The following is a 23552-nucleotide window of genomic DNA, read 5'->3' on the forward strand; positions in this document are numbered from 1 at the left end:
AAGGCTAAGGCTCAGGGAGAGTAGGCTAAAGCTCTTTTGGCTACTCCCCTACACCCTTCCACACCCATGTCACAACCGGCAGCATGGAGTACAACAGCTTTTATGTTCCCCAGTCTTTCGGAAAGCACTAAGAGAAAAGACGGTGCTGCCACTGGTGATGTACTTGTCAAAAATGAGATGGAGGAAGGTTGTCCAGACACCGCCACATCCCGGGCAGTGCTGTTTGTAGAGGTAAAGCCAACAGAGGTGGCGAACAGCACAAACACACATGCTGACACCAACCAGGCTTCGAGATTTCACACCAGCAGCTCAGAAGACAGACATTTCACACACAGCTCCTGTTCCAGGCTGCTTACAGACAGAAAAACCAACTCTGTAACCGAGTCATGCTTTTCTGAGGACCTTCTGGTGTAACTGGGTTTTAAGAATAATGAAGTGCTGCAGGATATGCCAGGCTGTCCAGATTAATCTGGATTGCAGGTTGGGACCTAGACAGCAGAGGCCAAGTTGTCCTGCCTTCTAAGTCATCTCAGGAGTATCTCCTTGGCCATCTTATTACCACACGAGCCATGACACCATTATTCAATCTGACAGACTGCTACAGAAACAAATGACATCTTTCAGCCGCACCACCAGTGACTGATTTAAAGAGCAAACACATCACTGCCTTAACCGGTTTAGGAAGCAAGAATGACTTCGCATTCCCGACTGCTGGCCCAAGGACTGCTAGCAGTACCCACCAGCTTCAGACGGCAGAGGGTTTCTCTGGCACACCACTACTGCTGCCGCAGCACATCAAGGAGGAATGAAAGACAGGAGCATGGGGAACTCACCTGTCCGAGCCATCCTTCATGTGGACTTTGGCATAAAGGACATCCGTCATGGCAGGGTCATCGTTCATGTACTCCACTCCTGCCACCTCCACGGTCAGGGGCTTGCCTCCAGCAATTTGGCTAAAATGTAAGAAATCCCTTATGTTAAAAAGCAAAACATCACACCTGCTTTTGCAATACAATGCATAGTACTCCTCATGCACACACTAAATACTTGGTTTTACTAAGGGAGAGATATAAAATACATTTTTTGCTAGAGTTAAACACAAATTTGAGGTTAAGTAGGATTTAAATGTTATATAGACTGTATGGGGCAGTGAACTCCACTAAGTTGTTCTCTTTCCCATATCTTTCAGGTTGGTTGCACTGAAAAAACCCAAACACAAAAAGGGCTCCCTAATTTCTAAAACTTGAAAGGCTACAGCTGCTATTGTCTCATCATCTCAAGAAATACTGTAAAAACATTTAAATTCATACATTCAGTGCTTTAGACACACATTAAGTCAACTTGTCAGTGTTCGCAGGCCATCTCAACGTGGAGATCTCCATTTACATTTCAGAAAACCCATCAGCAATGAAATGGTACAACTTCTCATTCCAGAGAAGCTCCTGCCTTCCCTGTGAAGAGAGCGATCGTGACACAGAGTCTCCAGCTCACTGATTCACGCTGGGAAAAGTACTCAATACAGAATGCAGTTTTAAGTATATTTCAACATCCACTTAAAAATGCTGGAAGTAAATAGAGCTGTTTTAAAGTCAGCTCCAGCTACTCTTGCAGGAGGGCGACACCAAAAATGTGTGCAGGATATAATATGCACTCCCACACCTGCAAACGCACTGTGAAGCGTACCAGCTTCCAAACATGCCGCCTCCTTGCCTTTACCACCAGAACATCACAGGGAGGCAGGGTGGCGCAGCGAAAGCTCCCTGTGAGTAAGTGCTGTTGTCTCATTTAACGCCGAGGTCTCGTGGAAAGTACAGGGAGTGTCTGGGCAGGCAGAAGTAATAAACACAAGTTAACAATGTCAGCGTGACTTTGCTCTAACCTTGTTCACTTCTGTTCAGCGTGCCCTAGAGACTGCTTTTGAGATTCTCAGCAAAGCTTCCCAGGTGGAATAAGGAGAGCAAGATTTCCCCTTCCGGTATGTTTACTGGGAAGAAAACAGCAGAAGTACACTGTCATGCACATGAGACTGACAGCATTTGAGGCCATGTATTCTAAAAAGGGTCAAAAAGGGCACATCACCTTCACATGGCACTGCCTGCATTTAGAAAAGTAAATGATCACTAATGATGGTTTACGTGGGTAGAAGAGGGCCTAAATTAATTTTCAAAGTATATTTGTTTGGGTATGGCAGGGGAAATAACCTAAAGGTTACATTCAAGTGTTGATTTCCCCGCCCCTAAAGGAAATGGAGGGTAGAGATTTTGTCTGCCTCAGTTCAATCCACTTATGAGGAAGCTGGCACTTTCCAAATACTGCAGGCAGAGCCTTCCCCTGGAAACGCACTTGCATTTCTGTTCAACAGCTGAACAACTGGAGATGTCATTTTAAAGGCAGAGGTATGAATTTTGGCCATGCATTAATTCCCACAGATATTAGCTGGCAGAGCGTGGCTAATTCTTCATGCACCGAGGCAATAAATAAATAAATAAATAAATAAATAAAAATCAAGGATCCGTGCTCTATGTGCAAAAGGCTTTGCAGAAATAAATAAATAAACCAATCCCTCAGGCCATCTCCAATTTCTAAGCTGAACAGAGATAAGCTAATTACAGTGTCATTCAACCACATTTACAGTTAAAGCCCTAACATCTGCAGCTCGGTGTTAACAGGCAGCAAGAAAGCCCCGGTCCTGGAGCAGCACTGAACGTTTCAGACTGATTACTCACACAGCTCATGCTGGCTTCCCTTAACACAGCTCCCCACATCAAGAAATGCATGTCAAGGACACCTCAGCATCTGCTCTGAGGCAGGAGGGAAGCAGCGTGCCAGAGCCCACTGCAGGCAATGCGCGATGGTAACGGAGCTCGTCCCTCCCTCTGCAGCAGGCAGGGGACAACAGCAAAAATTGCTCACACAAAAATAACAGGGATGCATGTGAGGAAAAAAAAAAATTAGTAGAGCAGGTTTTCAGGGAATCCTGAGGGTTTGAGCTGAGCTGCACAATGCTGTTAGACTCTTTGTGACTGCTTGGTGATTTCTACTGCTCCCATCTGAAACATTTTAGCCTTTTTCTAAATTTCTAGAGTTGAGATAGACTATTGAGCTGCTTTTCTCTTCGCTGTCCCTTGTCAAAGACAGCTTGCTGCTTTTCCCCCACTCATGCCCTTGGTGATGACATCCCTTTTTTATCACTTACTCCACAAAGTCCTCTTTGCATCGCTGTAGGAGGTCACGTGCTTTCTGGATCTCTTGCTCGTTCAGAAGTACCAGTGTCCCAAGAGTCAGGTGAAGCTTTGCAGGGTTCTGGAATAGGCTGCTGCTGACCCCGTGATCCTACAAATCAGTCAATCAATCATATATAGGTGTCTTATCTCATACACACACACACCCCCCTCCATCAGAGGGATAAATTCCACAGAGAACAGGTACCAAGTCACTGGCATCAAACCTTTTATCTCTGCATCACTGGTTGGGTTGGTAGTGACTTGAAGTTGAAATGAGTAACAAAATTTCACAGGCTTTGCGAGCAAGCGAGCTCAGCCTGGCAGACAAGGCGCAGCCCCCCACTGCACGCACGCTCCCTGCCTGCCTTTTAATCGGAGCTGCTGCTGAACGGCAGCCTGGAAGCTCGTTACAACAGGCTCTAACTCAGGACCCAGGAACAGCAGCACTCACTCGCACGGGGTTTCAAGAAGGAGACTTCCACAGCTGTCAAAGTGGCAGCTGCCATCAGCAACAAACTCAACACAAGTCAGCACAGATTTAAAACTTAAGTCCATTTTTTGTGCAATAAAGCTGGAACCAGCTGTAGTGACAGACTCTAAATGGTCTCAAAATCCTGTCTAAACACAAGTTGCACCTCACAACACAAGCACAGCTAACACCAGCTCTGATAATTACATTTTTCTTGTTCCCATGTGCCCTATAGTTTGCCGAGATGAATTAAGTTTAAATTCCCTTTATAAGAAGAGTTACGTGTTGTTGCTGGGGAAGAACTGTTCCCAGGTGGAGCAGTGGTTACATTCAGCTCTGAAAAACATGCTCTTTTGTTCTAGGATATTTATAAAAATACCTCGAGGATGGTTAACACACCCATATTAAAACAATTATTTCTACTTAGTGGCCATTTCCCATCAGCGCATTAAATAACCTCCACTTTTAACTCCAGAAGAAGCCAACACCACTTGCCAGGCCATTGAAGCCTTCCTCTGTCTGAAAAAAATCCACCGACAGAATGACAGCTTTGAAGTTTCTAGCTGTGCTTCAGAGTTTGAAATAAAACCTTTCAGATGTTTAAACACTTCAGTATCTCAGCCCATCAGAGTTTAATGCCCCACATCTCACTCAGCATTTTTCGCGTCTAATGACAACATCCATACTCTTCTTTACAGAGGTGCTTATGGGCTGAACTAAAGACGAGCTGGACTGCAAGACAGAGGCCAGGGGCTTGCTTCAGCAGCCGCAGGCTGGCAAAGCATGGTGGTCCCCAGAAGAGAGAGAGCATGTACATACCTTCCACTGCTGCTAATTACTTTATTGCTGACTGAAACCCCAGATCATACACCATGCTAGAAGTGGCAAAGCAGGCTGCAAACCTCAGCACTGTGCAGCAACCTGAAACAAGCACAGACTAACTATGTCAGGCACACCAGGAGCAGAGGAAAGAGGGACAGCTCCATCTCACTTCTCCCCACCTTACCCTCTCTGTGGTAAAAGGCTTTCAGCTTCCTTTAATTCATACTGCTGTTAACATGCATGACAGGACATGATTTATCTCCGTCAGCCTTTTTTCTCCAATGGTATCCACAGGCAGAGGATATTTGGCCCATCACAAAACAATAGCTCGGGTAACAGAAACTGGGAGAAAGTTTGATTTATCCTTGCCATGGACAACCAGCCGATGTCACTCCCACAGTGTGCACAGATGATGTACAGTAACAAGAAAGCAGTTCGCAGGCCAGAAAGCAAAAAGCCCTACCCTCATTTTCTGCCCCAGCACTATTTGTACTGTTAAACATCAACCTGCCCCAAAAGCAGCATTTTTCCCTGAGCTTTCCAACACCTGAGTGTGGGCTGATAGCTGACAAAGTGATGGCACATCACCTCCACAAGCCACGCTACCGCTGCTGGGGAGATTAGCAGGGAAGAGCAGTGCACAGTGAGCAGGCTAAGACCTAAATAATCTTCCTGGTTTACTCCCTAGTATTTCAGACAGTTCCTAAAAACCCTGCTTACACCCCTACTCTTTCACAGGCCAGCAGATCCCACTTCTCCCACGCATAAAATAGATGCTACATCAGAGGTAGCTCTCCCTGGAACAGGCAATGTTTCTGCGGGCGTCTTAGCAGCCCTTCATGGCTGGTTGCTGCTCGCCAAGATGCAAAAAAGCTTGAACCCACTTATTCTAATCCCAGATTACGATATGCTATCAGCAACCACTGCATTGCCTCACAGGAAGCCGCCCTGTCCAGTGGTATGAGCCCTCTGCAACCTGACCAGCAGGGCCAGACAGCAGCAACGCAGAGCCTAGAAATATGCGTTCATAACTACCGCTAAGGAAAAATCACGTTCTCATCCAGGGAGAATGAGCCCAAGAGGCGTGATCCTGTCAACAATTCTGGGGCTTTATGGACATCTTCCAAATACCTTGGGTAGGTTCCTTAGGTAAGCTACAACCATAAGAGCAGGGCTGAGATTCAGCATCAGAGGCGGGCACAGGGATCCACCAGGATCTAAGCCATGCTCTCTGAGTGCCTCTCGGCGACAAGCTCCTCTTTCACCAGTTTCCTCCCCCATGCAGCAGAAGGTGAGCACTCCTCATAGCACAAGTAGCAGTGGCTTGTGGCAAGTGGTGGCTTCCAGCCCTAATGAAAGCAGACCACCAGATTAGGGGAGGCGAGGTGTCACAGCAGGGAATCCCCATATTCTACAGGGGAATCTGAAAGAAGCGTTATTTGCAGGAACTCACTGGCAGATACAAACACATAAAACAGACTCTATCGTCTCGCTAAAAATTTACTGTTCAAACTTGGGTTCTCTAAGGATGTACTGAGAGACAGGAAGAATATCCCCTTTACACACCATCCATATGTGATGACTGTCCATTTTAGCTTATGCCTCTCCCTGACACTGCCCTGACACGGTCAAAAAAACAACTCATTTTCACTCAGCCTTAAAAATTCATTTTTCTCCTCCCTCCTGCTACTTAGACTTCTACCTTTGCTCTCCTCCTTTAGAAGGAACACAGAAAGGGTTTTATCTGGAGTCTTCACCTCTCTTTGCAAGGCCCAAGCACATCCTTCCTCCAAATCTAAGGCCTTGTAGTAGGGAAACCACAGACCACAACACACTTCAAGCCTTCTACATGACAAGGCAAAAGATCAAACTCCTTAGCTCTTCTTCCCTGGCTGCGTCCTCTCTACTGTCTTAAGAGCTTCCAATATTTGCAGACAGCTTCGTGTTCTTGGTTTTTTTCTTAATAGCAGGATACTGCATGCCAGCTATATGTCCTCTCCCACCCTGATCCACAAACAAAGGAGCAAGCCAGAAAAACAAGATTTCCTCAGAACTGACTGAAGAGCTACAGGCTGAAAAACCCCGCCCATTTTCTGTCCCTTCCACTCTGAGATATAATATCTCATTAGCAATGTTTGATATTTACAGGTTGCCATATATTACAGCAATCATATTTCTTTTCCGTGCTACATCTGCAGCCTGTTAAGACTGCAAATGCTGCGTTTGCACAGCTCTGAAAGACCCAACTGTGATTTTCCACAGCAATATTACTGCAAAGTCTCTTCCCTTTTCCACCTGCATACTCAGACAGTCGCTTCAGTCCTCCTCACTCTGACACCTACACGACTGTGCAAGGAGACTTCCAAGGTCATCCAGTCATCCAGAACTCCCACTGCACCACATCAGTAATAAGCCTGTCCAGGTGAGCCACCTCCCTGCATTTATATTAAATTAGCCTCAAAAGAGTCTCCTCTCGGCCCTGCTTTACTGTCTGGCTGCCCTGACCATACAATAGCGTGAATGACACCTGAAGTATTCCATATGTCATCACAAGGTTCATCTTAAAAAAGGTCTTAAAGATGGAAAAAAAAAAGTTAGAAAGCATATACCCACCTATGCTATAAAATAGAAATGAATGGTTGTCATGGTAACTGCTTCAGAGAGAAAGAGAGTCACTCAAAAATGCTCAATGGCCAGAAGAAATTCTCACACAGTCACACCTGGTCCCTTCCCTTCCTTGCTGTTAACTGAGCTTCATTCAAAGACTGGAGCTTACCTAATTCTGCAATGTTTCGCACCAGCAAATTGCAACAGGAAGAGAAGTGCGCCACTTCTGTCACTGAAACCTATTCAGATTTCTCCAAGTATCCTGAGAAATCCTGTTGCTTTGAACAAATCTATACGCTCTCTTATTGCTCTGTGAGGCACCGTTTTGAATTACTGTTTTTCATTACTGATGTGCTTTCTAGCAGACCCTGCTGTGAGATAAAGTGGTATTAGAGTGGCATTACCGGCTGGCGGAGTGATTGAGAGATATACGAGGCTGCAATATACTCCTTGAACTAACAGGCAGCAATATATCTAGAAACCCTTTTGCTAATACCAGGAGAAGGAAGGGCAGAAAAATAAAGCACCATATATTCCTAGGCTAACATATGCAAACCCCCAAATACCTGCTACTGACAGAATTCCACATTTCAAACTAAAAATGGAAACTCTAGAGCTGATGTAAGCAGTACCAGGAACATTTCAGGCCTCTTGGCACAGGGCACTGAGCAGTGCTAACATGATGCTGCAGCTCCCAGGCCAGGGCACCTTGTGCCCACGCAGTATAGAGAGCAGGAACAACAGCCCCACACCTGCCTGCACCCATATAGACGTGTCCTACTGTAGGGCAGCTTCAGCTGCCACCATTTTGGGAGATTCCCAAAAGCACCTTGATGACTTGGCAGCAGCACAAGGCATGCTATGTCTTGAGTGCTGCACTTCCTTGGAGAATTGCTATTACTGGTATTAGGAGGATTCATGCCTGGGTGCTGGTTCTGAGTACAGTTCAAGTCCAAGGTTACTGAAAGCCAGAAGCAGCTGTTAGGCTGAAATGTGTTCCCACGTGCACATCCATGCTGCAGGATCCCTACCCATGAAGCAGAGCCTCACAGGACTCAGTGCCATCCAGACACAGAACAAAAACACCGCGAGAGAGACAGAAGGTAAGGCAAGAGGAGGAAAAATTAACATGACTAGCCTGGTCAGCAGTGGTCTCGGCACTCCTCTGACCAAGCTTGGGTTTCTGCAGCTTTCTAGGACAAGGAGCACACAAAGGTTTGCAGGTGTTCCCAGTCAGCTCCATCTGAATGTAACTGACAACACTGGGGAAAGCCCCAAGATAAATTTATGAGAATGTTCCTAAGTGGATGGCAGACCTCCCTGTCTACCCAGGGATGCAAACTGATACTTACAAGCGCGCAAGAGACAAACAATGTGACACAGACAGATCAAGAGGGGTCTGGAGAGCAAGTAAGATCACCAGCAGAGGCTGCGCCAATGGAGGGCTGCAGAGATGTGACCGAAGCAGCAGGCAGGAAAAATGAGTGCTCTACAAGGAGAAGAGCGAGTCCTGTGTGAGGCCAGAGTGTTCCAGGAATAAAAACACAGGATGAGAGCATGGACGACAGCATTAGCTGCAAAGATAAAAGAGGTCACATCATAGAGATGTGACACTGAAAGGATTCGCCTTTCACCGAGACAAGGCAAGCAACACCAAGACAGCCTGGAAGCCAGAACCCAGCAAGATGTATGGCACGAGACTGAGGTTACTGTCCTGCGCCGTAGGCAGATCTGGGTTTGCTGTCCATGGGGAAGGACAAGAGAGATCCACAGGACCTGCTGGCAGACAGCTAGAGGGAGGAGGAGGATCAGATAAACGGAGTCCAGGATGCCAAGACTTCAAGCAGAGCAGGGCCAGCCATGTCTGAAAGGACTGACAGGTTAAGGGAGATCAAGTGAAAGGACTGTCGCAGCCATAAGCCCAGTTAGAAGGGGATAAAGGGCAAGAGAAACACCAAACTGAAAGCAGTGGTCTCAATCCAGGGCCAACAGCTTGAACAGCCACTACCAGTGCCTCATGCTGATGTTACCAGCCCCTCGAAGAGCTGCTTCTCTCCCTGTAACTTTGGTGTGTGCCCCCACAAGGACTGGAACTAGAAACCAACAGAGGGAGCCAGGCCACCACTGATGCCAGCCCAAGGTCCAACACTCTCTGTCCAGCTAACACTTTCTCAGGCTGTTTCCTTTCCCCTGTCTTCAGGGCTTTCCTTTAATAAAGGTAAGCTTTATTAAAGATAGTTGCTGCTGGCTAATGGGGATAGACGATCGAGACAGTGATACCTTCCTAGCCTGAGGAAAGGGTGCTCATAGCATTGCACTGGTTGCTAATCCCTGGATCTATTGGCCAATTTCAGTTGTACTTAACATCAGGTGGAAACCCGAGTGATAGAAAACTTCTAAGATGTCACTGAAATAGGCAGCTGGGTGGAGAAGAGGGACTTAAATCAGAACTGCCAGAAAAGACAAGACTGCAAAGCCAGCTCAGTTCTGCTCTTAGAGATGAGACAATTGATATGCAAGTGACCATGAAAACTTGAGCAAGAACTCCTGTCTCCCCAGATATCAGATAATTCACACCCACAGCATGAAGACATAGAAAAGTAAACTTCTTCAGCTGTGCTATCTGCAAGATTATATTTTCCCCTTTGAAAGGCAGAAGCAGAAGTGACAGACATCAAGGTAATAATATCAGCCCACAAAACCCTTCTGTGTATATGCAATCTAACCTGCAGTGGCCACAAAGAGGAACTCTTCTCTCTTGCCTGGAGATGTCCTCCCAGCACTCAGAGGACACGGCAATTTAATAATATCACTCCCTCTCCTCAGCCTGGCCCTGCGCACTGACATACCACTTCTGCCAAACTAGAAGCACGCTAAAATAAACCAGGGAATACACAGCTTTCACCTCATTCCGTTCCTCATTTCCCTGTGCCTAACTCTTTCCTGCTGCTCTCAGTGTAAGATATGAAGGCAAGGAGGAGGGACTGTCAGCACAGAGTCTCATGAGGAAGAAGGGAAGCCATTAGACTTGCAGGATGGCATGTGCTACCAAGTCATTTCTTGCTCAGCTCCAGTAATGACACCCATCTTCCTTTGCTGTCAGTAACCAAAAGAAAAGTGAAATAGAAGCAGTAGCAAACTTGTGAATTCCTACCTGGTTTCACGATTATGTAGAAATCATATAAAATGTAGAAAGGTCCACTACATTATTTAGTGGCTTTCCTATTAAAAACAAACAAAAAAACACCAAAAAACCCACCAACCCTGTTTTGAACCTTAGATATCCTCCCACCTAGGAAAATCTCTAAGGAGAACAAAATATTTTACTAACAATTTACTAAGTAAGCCATTCCACTTTCCAGAAGATTTCACAAAAGCACTCAACAAATTCACAGCAGATCCACCAACTTAAGTAAAAGGCCTGTCAAAAATACATTCCTATGAAATAGAATAGAATAAGGCCTTCAAGGTAAACACCAAAAAGCTATCTCAATAAATGAAATGGCACTCTGCTGAAGGGCTTCCACTTGATTTTAATTCTCAGGTGAATCCTTACCTTTGAGCATTTCTCCAACACTTCCTCCTTGAACTGCAGGAACTTCTCCTGGATGGCGGGCTGGTTGAGAGCGAAGGACAGGAAGTGTGTGAAGGGCTGCTTCTTACGGAAGCTATCCAGGAGAACATCAATCCGCGTTCGGGCAGAGATGACACCGCTGCGATGCTGCCCAGTAATCACTACAAGGAAACAAAGCAGTACCTGTCTGGTTTCCATGAAGCTACAGTGAGACTACTGACACCCATGCCCATGCAAAATAAAGAGTAATTGAATGATTTTACACGATATTTATCCATGCACTTTAAAATATCAATATTGGAGGATATTGGGAAGGTAAGAATATTTCATCCAGGAGATGCCAGGAGGGAATTAGAAAAACCTGCACAACAGCACCTGTCTACTGTTAGCCCCAGGCTCACTGAAGAAGCGATAGGAATTAAAACCCCCAACCATGCACAGAGAAATCTCGCCAGACTCCCTGCTTGACTTAAAATGCCTGACACGGCTGTGCTTTTCTCTGTAAAGACAGGATGATGCCATCAAAAATATCCCTCTGCTCTCAAGAAAGTCAGCTCTGAGTGCCTAAAAAACAATAACTAAGAGCCTATCACTTCAGCAGCTCTTCAGATTTCTAGGGCATTATTTCAAGTTTTCATAAAGGCAGTCAAAGTGAAAAGGGAAAGAAAATCTTTCAAAGATCAAGATGGCCTATATCATTTGTGCATCCACTTCAAGGCACCAAGCAGCGAACACTTGAGCTTGAAAGGAAAGAACTGCAAGGAGCAAAATTACCTTGGCTTATTATTATTACATGTTTTCAACATCTCTCAACCTTCCTAATAGTCCTTCACGGTTCTCAGGAAGAAGTCAAGACCCACTTCTTGAGAAGTACTACCATGTTCCTGTGCAGCATGACAGCTGGATCCCCCTGTCACTTACTCCTCACAACTCTGTCACGAACGTAACTGTATACCGTGCCAATTATCACCGGAGCGTGCGTAAGGGGCCCCCTGGATATCCACTCAGGCAGAAACCTGCACAGGCCAGCCCTCATGAGCAACACCTCCTTTCTTTTTAAGTCACTGGAAGTGATGAGAAGGAACATACGGTACAAGAAAGCCTGCTGTCACTATCAGGATCAAGTGACAACACCAGAAAGGCAGCAACGTCATCAAAACACTTCTCATATTAAAGCAGATGCTGAAGTTTATATCATGCATAAATATACAACATGATATTTTCCCTGGATGTATATTACAGCTCGTTATTAATGAAAATGGTATTAATTTACAATTAATAAACAAAACAACAACAAAACCCCCGACAGATTCAGTCCCAAAGTCCTCAAGCCAGTCATTTAAGGCCCAGAAGTGACTTCAGTGAGACTATTCATAGACTTAAAATAGATTTTTTTTTCCCCCCAAAAAAAAACTTTATAAGGATCTATAGACAGGGAAAATAAACTCAGGAGAAAAGTGAAGTGATTTTCCAAGGGCCATAAATTGAGTCAGAGCCATGTCAGAAGCAGGAATTAAAGGAAAAACACTGCTTATGCCCTCTCCCCACTCAAACTGTGTCTGTGCAAGCGCTGATAAGAGAACAGCCATTTTGTGCGTGTTAAAGCTCACCAATTTCTCCTTCCACTCCAGGCTTAGGAATGCTGATGGAGGTTCGAGTCTCTGTTTCTAGTCTCTTCTTGGTTTCCCCTTTCTTCCCAATGATGTACCTGGAGGCATAAAAGTGCAAGAGAGTCACCCACACAGCATCACCGGACCACTCTCCATCAGGTGTGCCCAGCCAGCAGATTAACCATGCCACAGGCAGCTGGGTCCCCCCAGATTCGGTATCTCCGTGCTAGAGGGATGCACACACTCAGCCTCATGCGCAGGACCCGGTCCAGGCACAGAGGCTTCTCCTGGGACTCCGTGCGTGACCAACCTCGGAGCACAGGATGATGTTGATCTGTGGCTCACAACTGGCTTAAGCTAAAATAAGTCAGTCGGTCGATGACAGCTCTGCCCAGTACATCCTGCCATAGCTTACTCGTCAGCTGGGTTATCCCTTTTTCCCACTACCCCAGCTGACAAAGAACTAAGGGCTCTTTTTCTGCTTTTTGCTTTGCTCAAGGTAGTCATTTGCCAGCATGCAAACACAAAACAGAACACTTTTCCTTCTCTACATTTCAGTAAAACTATTCAACCAATAAAACTGTCAAAAATAACTAGATAAAGCTTTGAACACTACAGACTTCCCAGTAAACATCACACTGGAGTCGATAGTCAATTCCAGCTGTGTGTGCTTTCTCTCAAAGCTTTCACAAACTCCCCCTTGCCAGGCTGCTCACCCCAGTTCTTCCTCCCCTTCTCCCATCCTCCCTGACGCTTTTATGTTCAAGGGAAGAGATGCTCAAAAACTCTCCTGCCAGCAAGAAAGCACCACCTGCTGTCTCTGTCACAGAGAAGGCTAGGAGTCAAGCGTGGCCCAACTGCACTAGAAAGGCATTGCCAATTTTCCCTTCCCAAATGCCAAAAATCCACATCCATGAAACGGAATACATTTCGGAGATCTGGCGCTTACCCTGACCTCAAAAGAAAATATTCTGCACTCTAGCACTTCCCCAGCCAGCGGCAACTCAAATAAACCAGAAACACATAGGCTTACTTGTATAAGGGGCTGGGAACCTCCACTCTGCACTGGAAGCCTTTCTCAGTCTCTTCCACCACAAAGGCATCACAGGGTTCATCTGTGCAGTCACCAGGGCCTACCAGAAAAAAACAACAGACCTTGTACAACCTCTGTAAAGTCTGGCAGTGCTTTATGTAGGACAAGAGTCTCACAGCCACCTTCTCCCAAGGTTAAATAAAGGAAGAAACGGACTCTTCTCCGTTGTGGCTAACTGCTTTTTATTTCACCTTACTACCAGCTCTGGAAAGCTTAATGACTGCTTCTAAATCTGCCGGGCTGGGAGGTGTAGGAAAGCAGCAGTTACAGCCCAGGTTTTCTCTCAGCTGGAAGTTGTGCAATTACCCAGTGGGAACAGCCTCTTCTCCTGGCAGGGTGGAAGCCACCAGCCCATTCAGAGACCTGAGCAGGAATTTAAAGTTGCAGAAGAATACAAATAAAAGGTGAAGATAGGTTTGGTTCAAGGGTTCAGATACAGTGTTTTGGAAAACAGGGAAATTCTCACACCCGCAGCACGGAGGAATAGATGCACTTTTCATCCATGGGCCGTTCAGTCGTGCCTGTTAGGACCAAACATGACTTCCAGAAAGAGGCCATGGTTTCTATCTCCTCTCCAACACATACAGGGACGAATTTGGGTGGCAAGCAGCTTATTAAAGCTTTGTTCAATCCGCTGAAAGGCGGGGTGGAGGGAGAAACAGGACACAACGGCTACAACCCTTTCCATTCGAGAAATAACAGCTGAGCTTTTCTGTGCCCACAACTCCTGCAGAACTACAACAAACATACAGGCAGAAAGATAAAGTAAAATACATCAGAACAGGAAGAATTTTGCCCCCAAAATAGGTAACACCTTCCAAAAGCCACATTGTAAGAGGCCAATTCTTCAAGGGGCAAACACTGCAAGGACAGAGGATCTTTAGTGAGCAACTTTCACTCCTGCCATATCTGCAAATAATCACATTACCAAAAAGAAAGGCACTTCAGGAACCGGGGGAAAACAGATCTACAGAGCTCATTTGTTTTCCCCTTTTACTGGAGATCTTTCATGGCCAGCAAGCAAACTGACAGCAGCACCGTCACCCAAACCCTCATTAGGTAACCGGGATTACATCCACTCTTTGGTCAGCAGGATCATCAGGGACCAACACAAAGCATTTTTATCCCTCTTGAACACCTCACTCCATGGCACAGGCAGGTCCTTGAGCACATAAAGACATCAGAGAGAATACCAAGAGCTCCCTAGGTCCCCAGTGTCGATGCTTTCACCTGTAGCATGTCCTGACAGCCCCACGGTCAGCCCTCGCGCAGCACTCTCTACCTGCACAGAAGTCCTCCTCCTCCTCATGCTCGTAGGCCTGCTCTCGAATGAGATTCTTCCTGTATACTCGCCCCCCAATCCTTATCAGGGTGGGCCGCAGAACGTCCATCCTGCCTCTCCTCCTAATGCAAAAACAAAGACAGCTTTGCTAACTTATGCCAAGGAAAGGTAAATTTCTGTTTCCTCGTGGATAATTTGTAAGAGGCATCAGGGGAGCTCTGAAGGGCTCAGCAGTAAAGAGCAAGGTCTGTACCTCCAGAAGAGCAATAACTCCTCCTATATGTATATATGAGAAATTTCAGAAAAGCAGTACCTTCTCAAACCTTATGTCACTTGTGCAAAGACTAATTTTATGAGAACTTACAAGTATACTCTTTGTCAGCTCATAAAGCACACTCAAGCAAAAATGGGAAATTTAAGCAATGTAAGATATGTAATGAAGCATCAGGTTTTTTGCCCCTGCAAGGAGATCAGCAACTGATCACTGCTCTCCCTGAAACTCACAGGTTTTAGCTAAAACTCACTGCGGCCTCAGTCAAAGTGCCATTTTAGCACCGTTCAGGATTCTGAACAGTTTCACCTCGTTATTTTCCATAGCTGCAGACCAAAGAGATTCCAGCCTCTTGCAAGGAATCCCCTACAACACTGACCTCTCTCAAAATACCTGCCATCCTCCACTAGTTTCTCAAAGGCCTAAGGCGCTTTTCAAAAGCAAACCCAGTTCCCTGGATCCGCTCAGGAGGCAGCTGGGGAAGGGGAACAAAGCACCCCGAGGTGTTTGCACTGGCCGGCAATTACACCTCCTGCCCTCCACCTCAGACCACCGTGGTAAGTTTGAGGCATATGCATAAAAGTCTTACGCTACCCTGCATTATTCCAAACGATATTAGAAACATGGGGCACCGAGTTAAACTTTTTACAGTAGAGAACATTTAATGGTGCCAAAGCAACAGGGCAATCTGAAGAACTGGCAGGCATCTGTCAGAGACTTCACATCTTCAGTACTTAAATTTCCATATTCACTGAAATTGTTAACATTGGATATCTCAGTTTGCCCTGCTTTTAAAACAGTAATTTCTGTTACTTAGAAAACAAAGTCTTCACCAAAAAAAATTCACCTTTGTCAGAAGGTTTACCTGTCCACCACAACAGAACCTGACAGGAAAAAATGAAGAGCTTGCCTTTGAAGATGAATTTATCTTAAACTGGATTTATTATATGGAGTGACATCAGGTTCAGAAGGTTAATGCTTTTCCCCTCAATTAAAGCCCCACCTTCTGAAACGACTTACAACCACCTGAACTTACTTTTAAATAAAAAGGCATTCCTGTAGTTCAAGGAAAGAAGTGCAGACATGAACCATGCACAGAGGAAGACAGAATAAGCCATGAAAAAACCACACTGTTGTTGGGTTTTTTTGTTGCCACTCAGGCTTGCTTTTTTTTTTTTTTTTTAAATTGCAGAGCTGGTGCCACAATTTCCTGACACAGGACTTTTAAACACTCATGAGCATCCACATCCCAGCACACTAGCAATGCCTGATAGGGGCCTCGCCTCTACATGCACGCAGGAAGAGCAACGCTGCCTTGGTGTGAAAGGGGAGACACAAAGCAGCTGGGGCCGCAGGATTAGGCCAGGCTTCAGCTGGGATCACAGCCTGGGTGCAGGATTAGGCCAGGCTCCTGCAGGAGACGCAGGGTGAGCGGCAGCCAGGGCACAACAGCCTTGCCGGGCCTCACCACTGCCGCCCATACCGAGCAAGCCTCCCCCGTTACGCCGGCCTTTAAGGCACCGCTAGGTTTAAAGGCCTGAGGAAGGCCCCGGGAGCAGCAGGATCTCTCACTCCAGCCCGCGGCACTGCGAGGAGCGGCTGCTCGCCTCAGGCCCGGCGGAACAGCCGCCGCGGCCGTTGCCAACGGTTACTACCCCCCCACCGGAAGTAGGAAGGGGCCGCGCGCGCGCGCCCGCCCGCCCCAGCATGCACCGCGAGCGCGATCACGCGCGCCGCCTGCGCGAAGCCGTGCGGGCGCCCAGGTGAGGTTCGGAAGGGCCGGCGCGCCCCGGGAGCGGGAGGGCGGCGGCCCGGGAGGAGAAGGGCGCTCGGCTGAACGGGAGCGGGGGGAAAGGCTGGCGCCGGCGGCCTCACTCACCGCGAAGCAGGTCGCTACGGAAGTCGGGGAGGGGCCATGGCGCGAAAGGGCGGGGAGAGGCGGAGCCTGGGGCAGTGGTGCGCATGCGGGGGGCACGCCGCGCAGGAGCCCTGGCGCTACCGAGGCTGCTGCCCCCCTCGGCGGGAGTGTGGGCAAGAGGCGCTGGGGCGCATGCGCAGTGCTGGCAGCCCCACCGATTCCCCCTCCTCACAAGATGGCCGGCGCCACCGGTGACGGCGGTGGGAGGGGCAGGCATCGTCCTGGCCTGCCGTCCCCCTCCTTTGTGTTTGCCTCAGCCTATCTAAAATAAAAACCCTGCTGCTATACCTAGGAGCCCGCCAGTCTTGCGAGCCCAGGTTGGCGTCATTTCAGTGCAAAGCGTCATCTCGCTTCCCTCGTGAGCAGGGAGCTGGGCCTGTCCAGGTTTGTTGAAGAAGGTGTTATTGGACGTATGATAGCCATATTAAAGGTTTCTTTTATCCAGGCATTTTCCTTCACAGCCTGTAAGCCCCCAGCCTCTTGCGAGTTGCTGTTTTGTGTTATATGCAGTTATGAAACAACCTTGAGCTTAACTATGAATGAACATGCAATTCCTAGTAGTGACAGCCTTTTAAAAACTCATTTTCTCCACTAAAACCTTGAGTGCTTTCCAAAGGCGCTGTGTGCATAGCCTAAAGAGTCTGCAGAAGTGTATTAAATAGGATAATAGATAATAGGCAGGATAATTGGGAAGTGCTTATAAGGGGTTTGGAGGAATAGCAAGTGCTGTCACTTGTAAGTGCCAAGTGACAGCTTTTTTACTATCAGACAGGTATGTGACAAGTTTTATGTACTCCATCATGACAAATGTACAGCCAATGCCTCTTAAAAACAAGGCTGAGAAAAGGGTACGCAAGAGGCGAATGGGCTTGGGCTGTACAGGCAGACAGATGCTCAGCCCTTGCTGTTTTAGGTTAAATGCAGTATTTTAAAAGCAAAAGCACATCTGGAGCCGCGCAGAGAGCCGTTGCTGCAAATTAGGCACAGCGTGGCTTCGTGCAGGATGCGGCACTGGAACTGGCAGTCCTGCAGGCTTCCAGGTTTTGTGAGGCAGCAGGACTTTTTCCATGTTTGTGCTCCTGGAAACAAGGCAAAAAAAAAGAAAAAAAAAGTCTTTTTATGACCCTGGGGAGCGGGAAAAGTGCCAGGCAGCTGAAGGCTAGTGAATTCAGGCCAGCGACTGGTGCCAGGTTATTTTTATGCACGCTCCAATCATCCTGCTGAATTCCCAGGCCCCCTTGTCCGAGGGGTCAGAGCATGGGTTACCTTCAGTTTCTGGGTGCCACCACGTGGTGCGACAGCTAACTGCACCCGTCCCCACAGCGGGCACAGGCAGCCTCTCCCACGCATGCAGGGCAGCCTCGAACCACCAGCACTTTGAGGCTGCAGAGCCACGGAGCGGGGGCGGCAGCTCAAAGCTGTGCTCACTGGCTCTTCCTGGACCTCACTGCCTTCATCTGCTGTCAGATACGTGTACAGTCGCTGGCTTTGCGCCCTGGGAAACTCCGAGACGCCCTTCCTAACTCTGCTGCCTTTTTGTTCTTTCAGGCTGGGACGGGGTGAAATGGCAGCCTCTTCCTCATCCTCTTCAGCTGGCGGAGTCAGTGGCAGCTCTGTAACAGGATCGGGGTTCAGCGTTTCAGACCTGGCGCCGCCCCGAAAAGCCCTCTTCACTTACCCCAAAGGAGCTGGGGAGATGCTGGAAGGTGATTGCTCCTACCCTTCTCCTTCCCTGTTCCTCCTGGCGTGCAGGCAGCCCTGCGAGGGAGTTGCCGAGCTTGGCACCCCACTGCCTTTTCGGACGTTAGCTGGCAAAAGCTGGAGGGAGGAAGGAAGCACCAGGGCTCGGGTAGGTCCCGAGCAGCCCCAGCCCTCCCACCAGTTGTTCATGAGGAAGTGATTTTTCTGGCAGTCACCTGTTTTTTAGCTCCATGACAACACTTCAGACAAGGAAGCAATCTACCTGAAAGGGAACATGACGGTGTTAATTGCTCATTGTTAGCTAATCCTTTGATGTTGGGCAGGAATTACTGTAAAGATAGCTGAGGCAGGAGTATTTTTCTTGGCAAAACACATTCTGGGGTTGGATTTGACTGGGCTAGTACAGGAGGCAGCTTGTATCCCTGCTAGCCAGGAAACATAAGGCTTGCTTTTGCCCTTGACCCAAGTTGAAACCCTGCCGCAGAGGTCTGCAAGAGGATAAATCAGGACTAGACCTCTCTCTTAATCCTTCAAGGCTGAACACATTCCCCTTTTGGGCTCACTCGTATCGGGGTGTTTCTCCAAGGCCGCCTGGAGAGGGCCAGGGCTCTGATCTAGCGTGGTGTTTTGTGTTTGGGTGCCTGAGCCCTGCCACCCGCTTTGTTGGGGTTGCCTGAAGGAGGACCCAGGCACGTCGCAGCTGCACGTCCCTGCCCATGCTCTGGGTGAAGGAGGAAGGGCAGGTCCTCCAGATGACAGGGTTAAGCCAAGGTCTGTCTGTCTGCTCCTCTTGAACTTCCTGTGTCACCATGTCGCAGACTTGACTGCGTGAGCCTGAAGTTCAATGGGGTGGCCCTGCAGCTCAGAAGTGACTGCATTCCGGTAGAGACAAACACGGCAGTGCAGGGCAGCTGGGAACTGATCGCTACATCATTTAAGGACTGTTTTTTATTACACATTAGAGCCCATATGCCAGTCTATTGAAGTAATTATGACTAAAGGCTTGCTCATAGAACTTAACAAGCCCTCAAAACAAATTAAAATAATGAAGCACTTCGTGTTACCAAATAGACAGACAGCTGTTCCTCCTGAGAGCCACTCGGCACGATGGCCAGCCTGGGGAGTCGGAGGAGAGGGAAGAGTATGTTTGGAAAGAGCACGGTGCAGGACTAACACAGCATTCAACAGCTTGTGAGAGGATGCTCTGAGCACGGCGAAACTCCGACTCTTCCCTTGGGTTCAGCTTCGGATTAGATTTTTCAGGCCCAGGGGTCTGTTTCTACCCTCAGTCTTCAAAATTGCTTCTCTTCCTTGTTTTAACAGCATGGAGCTTTCACTTGATTTTGCTTTGGGCTGACCTGTCTACCAGTAATATGGCAGTTCATCTGCTCTGGGTGGCAGCAACAACTAAACACTGTCCCTGTTGCAGGAAGCTTTAAGTTAGCTTTTTAATTTCTGAGATAAAAGGTGATACACCCATTCGTTCGTCAGGCAGGTGCTAATGGGGTAGCTGCATACCAGTTTCCCCTTCAAAAATCCCCACTAATTGATGGATTTTTATTGTTACTTGAACTATCTCACTTGTTTTTAAATAAACCCTTAGGTTTTTGGTTTGGGTTGTTTTTTTTTTTTTAGAAGGAAGTAGTATAAACTATGTCAGTACTTGGCACACAATTAGCTATGTATTCCAGATTGCTCTATTTCAGAGACAGTTGTGTGATCAATTACTGATTTAGATGGCAAGATACACATTATTTGAAATCCTTTATGCGGGGTTATGGTCTAAGCCTGTGGGAAATCATAAAGCATTATAAGGACATAAGTGTCTAAGCCCTGAGGGAATTGGAGATTGCCATAATATTAGCTGACTTCTCCTTAGCTTACCTTCTATTTAAAATGGACTAAAATTGCTTGACAGAGGGGATGTAACAGAGTATCAGCCAGGATGTCTCCCAGGTAGCACAGCCATTCCCCAGCAGCACCGGGAGCCAGCCAAAGCCCCGCACAGGATTTGAGCGTGGGGCTGTACAGACCAGAAACCAGAGTGCTGCATGCTCGGGGCAAGGGAAAGTGTTGGAACGAGTCAAGTGGGGAAACCCACACCTCAAACATAAAAATAGAAGGTTGGCGGCACTCAGTTAAGGCTGCTCAGTCTTAAAACTCTCAGACTAAACCACCTCCCTTTTTCTGTTTATAGATGGCTCTGAAAGATTCCTCTGTGAATCTGTCTTCAGCTATCAGGTTGCATCTACGTTAAAGCAAGTGAAACACGGTAAGCACTGAAGCGCTGTCTATTTTAACTGCATGTTGATCGGGGAAGATGGCAAGGGAGCGTGGAGAAAAGGCTGACATGTTCTCAGGTGCCGACCACAAAAAAGCAGAATAGCCTTTTAAGTTGGCGAATTAACGCTAAGTCAGACCATCATTGAGTCCTTTTGCAAGCCCTATGCAAAGCGACGGGAACCCACACAGCCTGGGTGGGAACAGGCTGTGCCTTTCGAAGCTTGTTTTTCCATCGCTGTGTGCCGCGCTGCCTTCAGGAGAGGTGAGGCCAGAAGAGGAGGTTATGGGCAGGAAACGCCCACACTCTGCTCTTGGCCCAGTGCTGACTGTCTCTTCGGCCTCGGGCGAAGAGACACTTGATTCCACCTTTGTTTCTCTGCTGAGCCCTCGTGACAGTGACAGGGTCAAGCGAGGTTTCCAAAAGTGCTCAGAAGATGGACACACAGGTGCCTGGCCTGGCATGGCGGGCTGACTCCACTCCCCACCTCCCCAAGAAAGAGCCTTATGTCTTGTTTGAACTTCTGCTTCCCTCCTGGGGCCTTCACCTGCTGCCCAGGTGCCTGTAACTGAACGCTGGGCTTGACTGCATGGCAGCTTTCATTCTCAAGACGCTGGGCAGAGCTCAGCACCAGATCACATCTGCTGCTTAAGGGTCACATCCTTTCTCGTCTCTGCCTCTTGTCAGCTAGAATGGGTTACTTCCACGTGTTGTCTCAGACCAGAGAGGTTTCCTGTCCTCTGCCAGCAAGGGTTGTTGGGAGGAGATCTGGGGGCGTGCAGCAGCTTGCAAGGCCATGATCCTGTATTTCTGAACCGAAAAGCAAAGCCGAACTTCAGAGTCATTGTTTCCACAGCTCCAGCACTACTGCAGCTGTAGCTATCGGGGGCTGCTGCACAGACTGGCACCCTGATAAGCACCAGCCTTTGAAACTGGTTTGTGGAGCACCGGTTGCCTCACTGTAAGAAAGGGGAAAGGCTTAAAAAAAGATAGAGGTCATCATTTTTTGGCTTGTTTGTTTGACAGTTCCCAAAAGCACTCGGTTGCAGGAGGTGGAGTGAGAACAGTCCCTCTTAAAAGCACCCACTGCTGCAGTCAGCATAAATCGCGCACGTTTTGTGTTACGCCTCTTGCTAGTAAGTCAGCTCGTACTGGGCTGTTTTTCCAAGAGGCTGCTCCGCTGTTAAACTTCCAGCAGAGCCAAAAGGAGGGCTATTCCTATCTCTGTACCCACTGCAGCTAATTTATTTGAAAATGGAGCCTGCGTGCCCAACACACAACTGGTTTTAAATAAAGCTGAGGGGAACAAGTTGTCTTGGAGATCCCCAGGGAGGCAGCCTGTCTCTCCGCGGGACCTTCATGTCATTGGTGTGCTCTGACTGCAGAGCCTTTCTGCTACAGTCGTCCAGGTTCTCCTCAAAGGATCTTCATTAAAATGAGGAGTTCCTTGTGCTGCACCCAGCTCTACTGTGGGCTGACCAAGCTCTCTCTGAACTTCTCTGTTCTTTTGCACTATAAATATTTATGCTAAAGAAATGAGCTTCATCCTGTTTTCACCCCCATACACTAATCAGCCTCGTGTTTCCCTGTTACGACTTGAATTTACACGGCACAGGCAGGGATCGGTAAATGCACATTCAGCGCCAGACGAGGCAGAAAAGCCTGTCCCTGCTTTCTCCTGTGATCTGGCAAAGTCTCGCCATTTGCACAGGGTGTCATGTAAGAGTGGGTTTGTATTCAAATTGGCTTGGTGGGTTTTATTCTACTCTTTTCCCATTGACAGCTGGGAATTTGCATGTAATTGAAAGGTTTAATTGCGCTGTCATTGCAAACCACAGTTACCTTTGAACTTCTCGCAGATCAACAAGTCGCACGGATGGAAAAACTAGCCGGTCTGGTGGAAGAGCTGGAGGCAGATGAGTGGAGGTACAAGCCAATAGAGCAGCTCCTGGGATTCACTCCCTCCTCGGGCTGAGTGTGTTCTGGATCGCTGCTGTCAGGGAGCAGAAGAAAAACATTCTCTGGCCTGGCTTCAAAACACACCCCCATTTATCAGGATGCTGACAGCTGCATCGGCAGGACTGGGCTTTTTTTTTTGTGTTGAGTTACGTGGGGATCCCCCATAAAGCTGCCAGTAAATGGAAATGACAGGATTCTTTAAGTCATCTGCAGCGTTACAGGCTGGCAGGGCTCAGTTTCTGTAACTTAGAAGATAGGATCAGTTTTACAGAACTTGGAGAATCACCTTATTGTTTGCAGAGGAGGGAAGACTTACAGTGCGGTGGCAGGGAAAGCAACCCAGTAACTCAGCCTGGCCTTTCTGTGGTGCGTGGCCGAAGGGCTGGGTTATCTGCAGGCCAGGAAGCCTGCATCTTTGCCGCTCAAGCTGGGCCTCTGCAGAGCAGAGGTAGGACGCCCTGCCAGAAACGTTCTTCAGCCCTAGCCATTGTTCTGGGGGATGAACATGACAAGAACTGTCCTGGTTTGGTTGAGAGGGGGCAAGCGGTGACGCCTTCTCCAGAGGTACCTCATGTATCACAAAGCTGTTGTCTCTTCATTTCTGTTTCTCTTGTGTCTGCACAGCGAGTGCAGGTAGGACACTGCTCTCTAATGCAGAAGCTGTATCTTTAATACCCTGAAATTTTTTTTTCCTCTTTATTATAGATTAGATTGCTCTGTGATAATAAAATAATTTTGTCT

The 23552-nt window shown here is 47.7% G+C and overlaps 2 protein-coding genes across 4 annotated transcripts in view; one reads left to right on the plus strand and one right to left on the minus strand.

Annotated features, from left to right (window-relative positions):
- The window catches only part of ASCC1 (activating signal cointegrator 1 complex subunit 1), a 38796-nt gene extending 21859 nt beyond the window's left edge, over positions 1-16937 (minus strand). The window contains exons 1-7 of one of the 2 annotated variants that reach the window (XM_075505397.1): positions 16832-16937; positions 14682-14803; positions 13340-13439; positions 12307-12404; positions 10679-10857; positions 3197-3333; positions 834-953 (exon numbers count right to left, since the gene is read on the minus strand). In XM_075505397.1, the coding sequence (XP_075361512.1) occupies positions 834-953; positions 3197-3333; positions 10679-10857; positions 12307-12404; positions 13340-13439; positions 14682-14790 (743 nt within the window). In that variant the 5' untranslated portion in view covers positions 14791-14803; positions 16832-16937. The remainder of the gene's footprint in view (positions 1-833; positions 954-3196; positions 3334-10678; positions 10858-12306; positions 12405-13339; positions 13440-14681; positions 14804-16831) is intronic. The other variant, XM_075505399.1, reaches the window with a different exon arrangement.
- On the plus strand, positions 16582-23552 carry ANAPC16 (anaphase promoting complex subunit 16). 2 transcript variants are annotated; one of them, XM_075505400.1, is made up of 4 exons: positions 16582-16715; positions 18419-18576; positions 20769-20843; positions 22712-23552. In XM_075505400.1, the coding sequence occupies exons 1-4, from the start codon at positions 16660-16662 to the stop codon at positions 22825-22827; spliced, it is 405 nt and encodes a 134-aa protein (XP_075361515.1). In that variant the 5' UTR covers positions 16582-16659; the 3' UTR covers positions 22828-23552. The 2 variants fall into 2 exon arrangements, with proteins under 2 accessions (XP_075361515.1, XP_075361516.1); XM_075505401.1 differs by lacking the exon at positions 16582-16715 and adding an exon at positions 17050-17254.

The sequence above is a fragment of the Mycteria americana genome, chromosome 6, assembly GCF_035582795.1.
Source record: "Mycteria americana isolate JAX WOST 10 ecotype Jacksonville Zoo and Gardens chromosome 6, USCA_MyAme_1.0, whole genome shotgun sequence".
Taxonomy (NCBI): Eukaryota; Metazoa; Chordata; class Aves; order Ciconiiformes; family Ciconiidae; genus Mycteria; species Mycteria americana.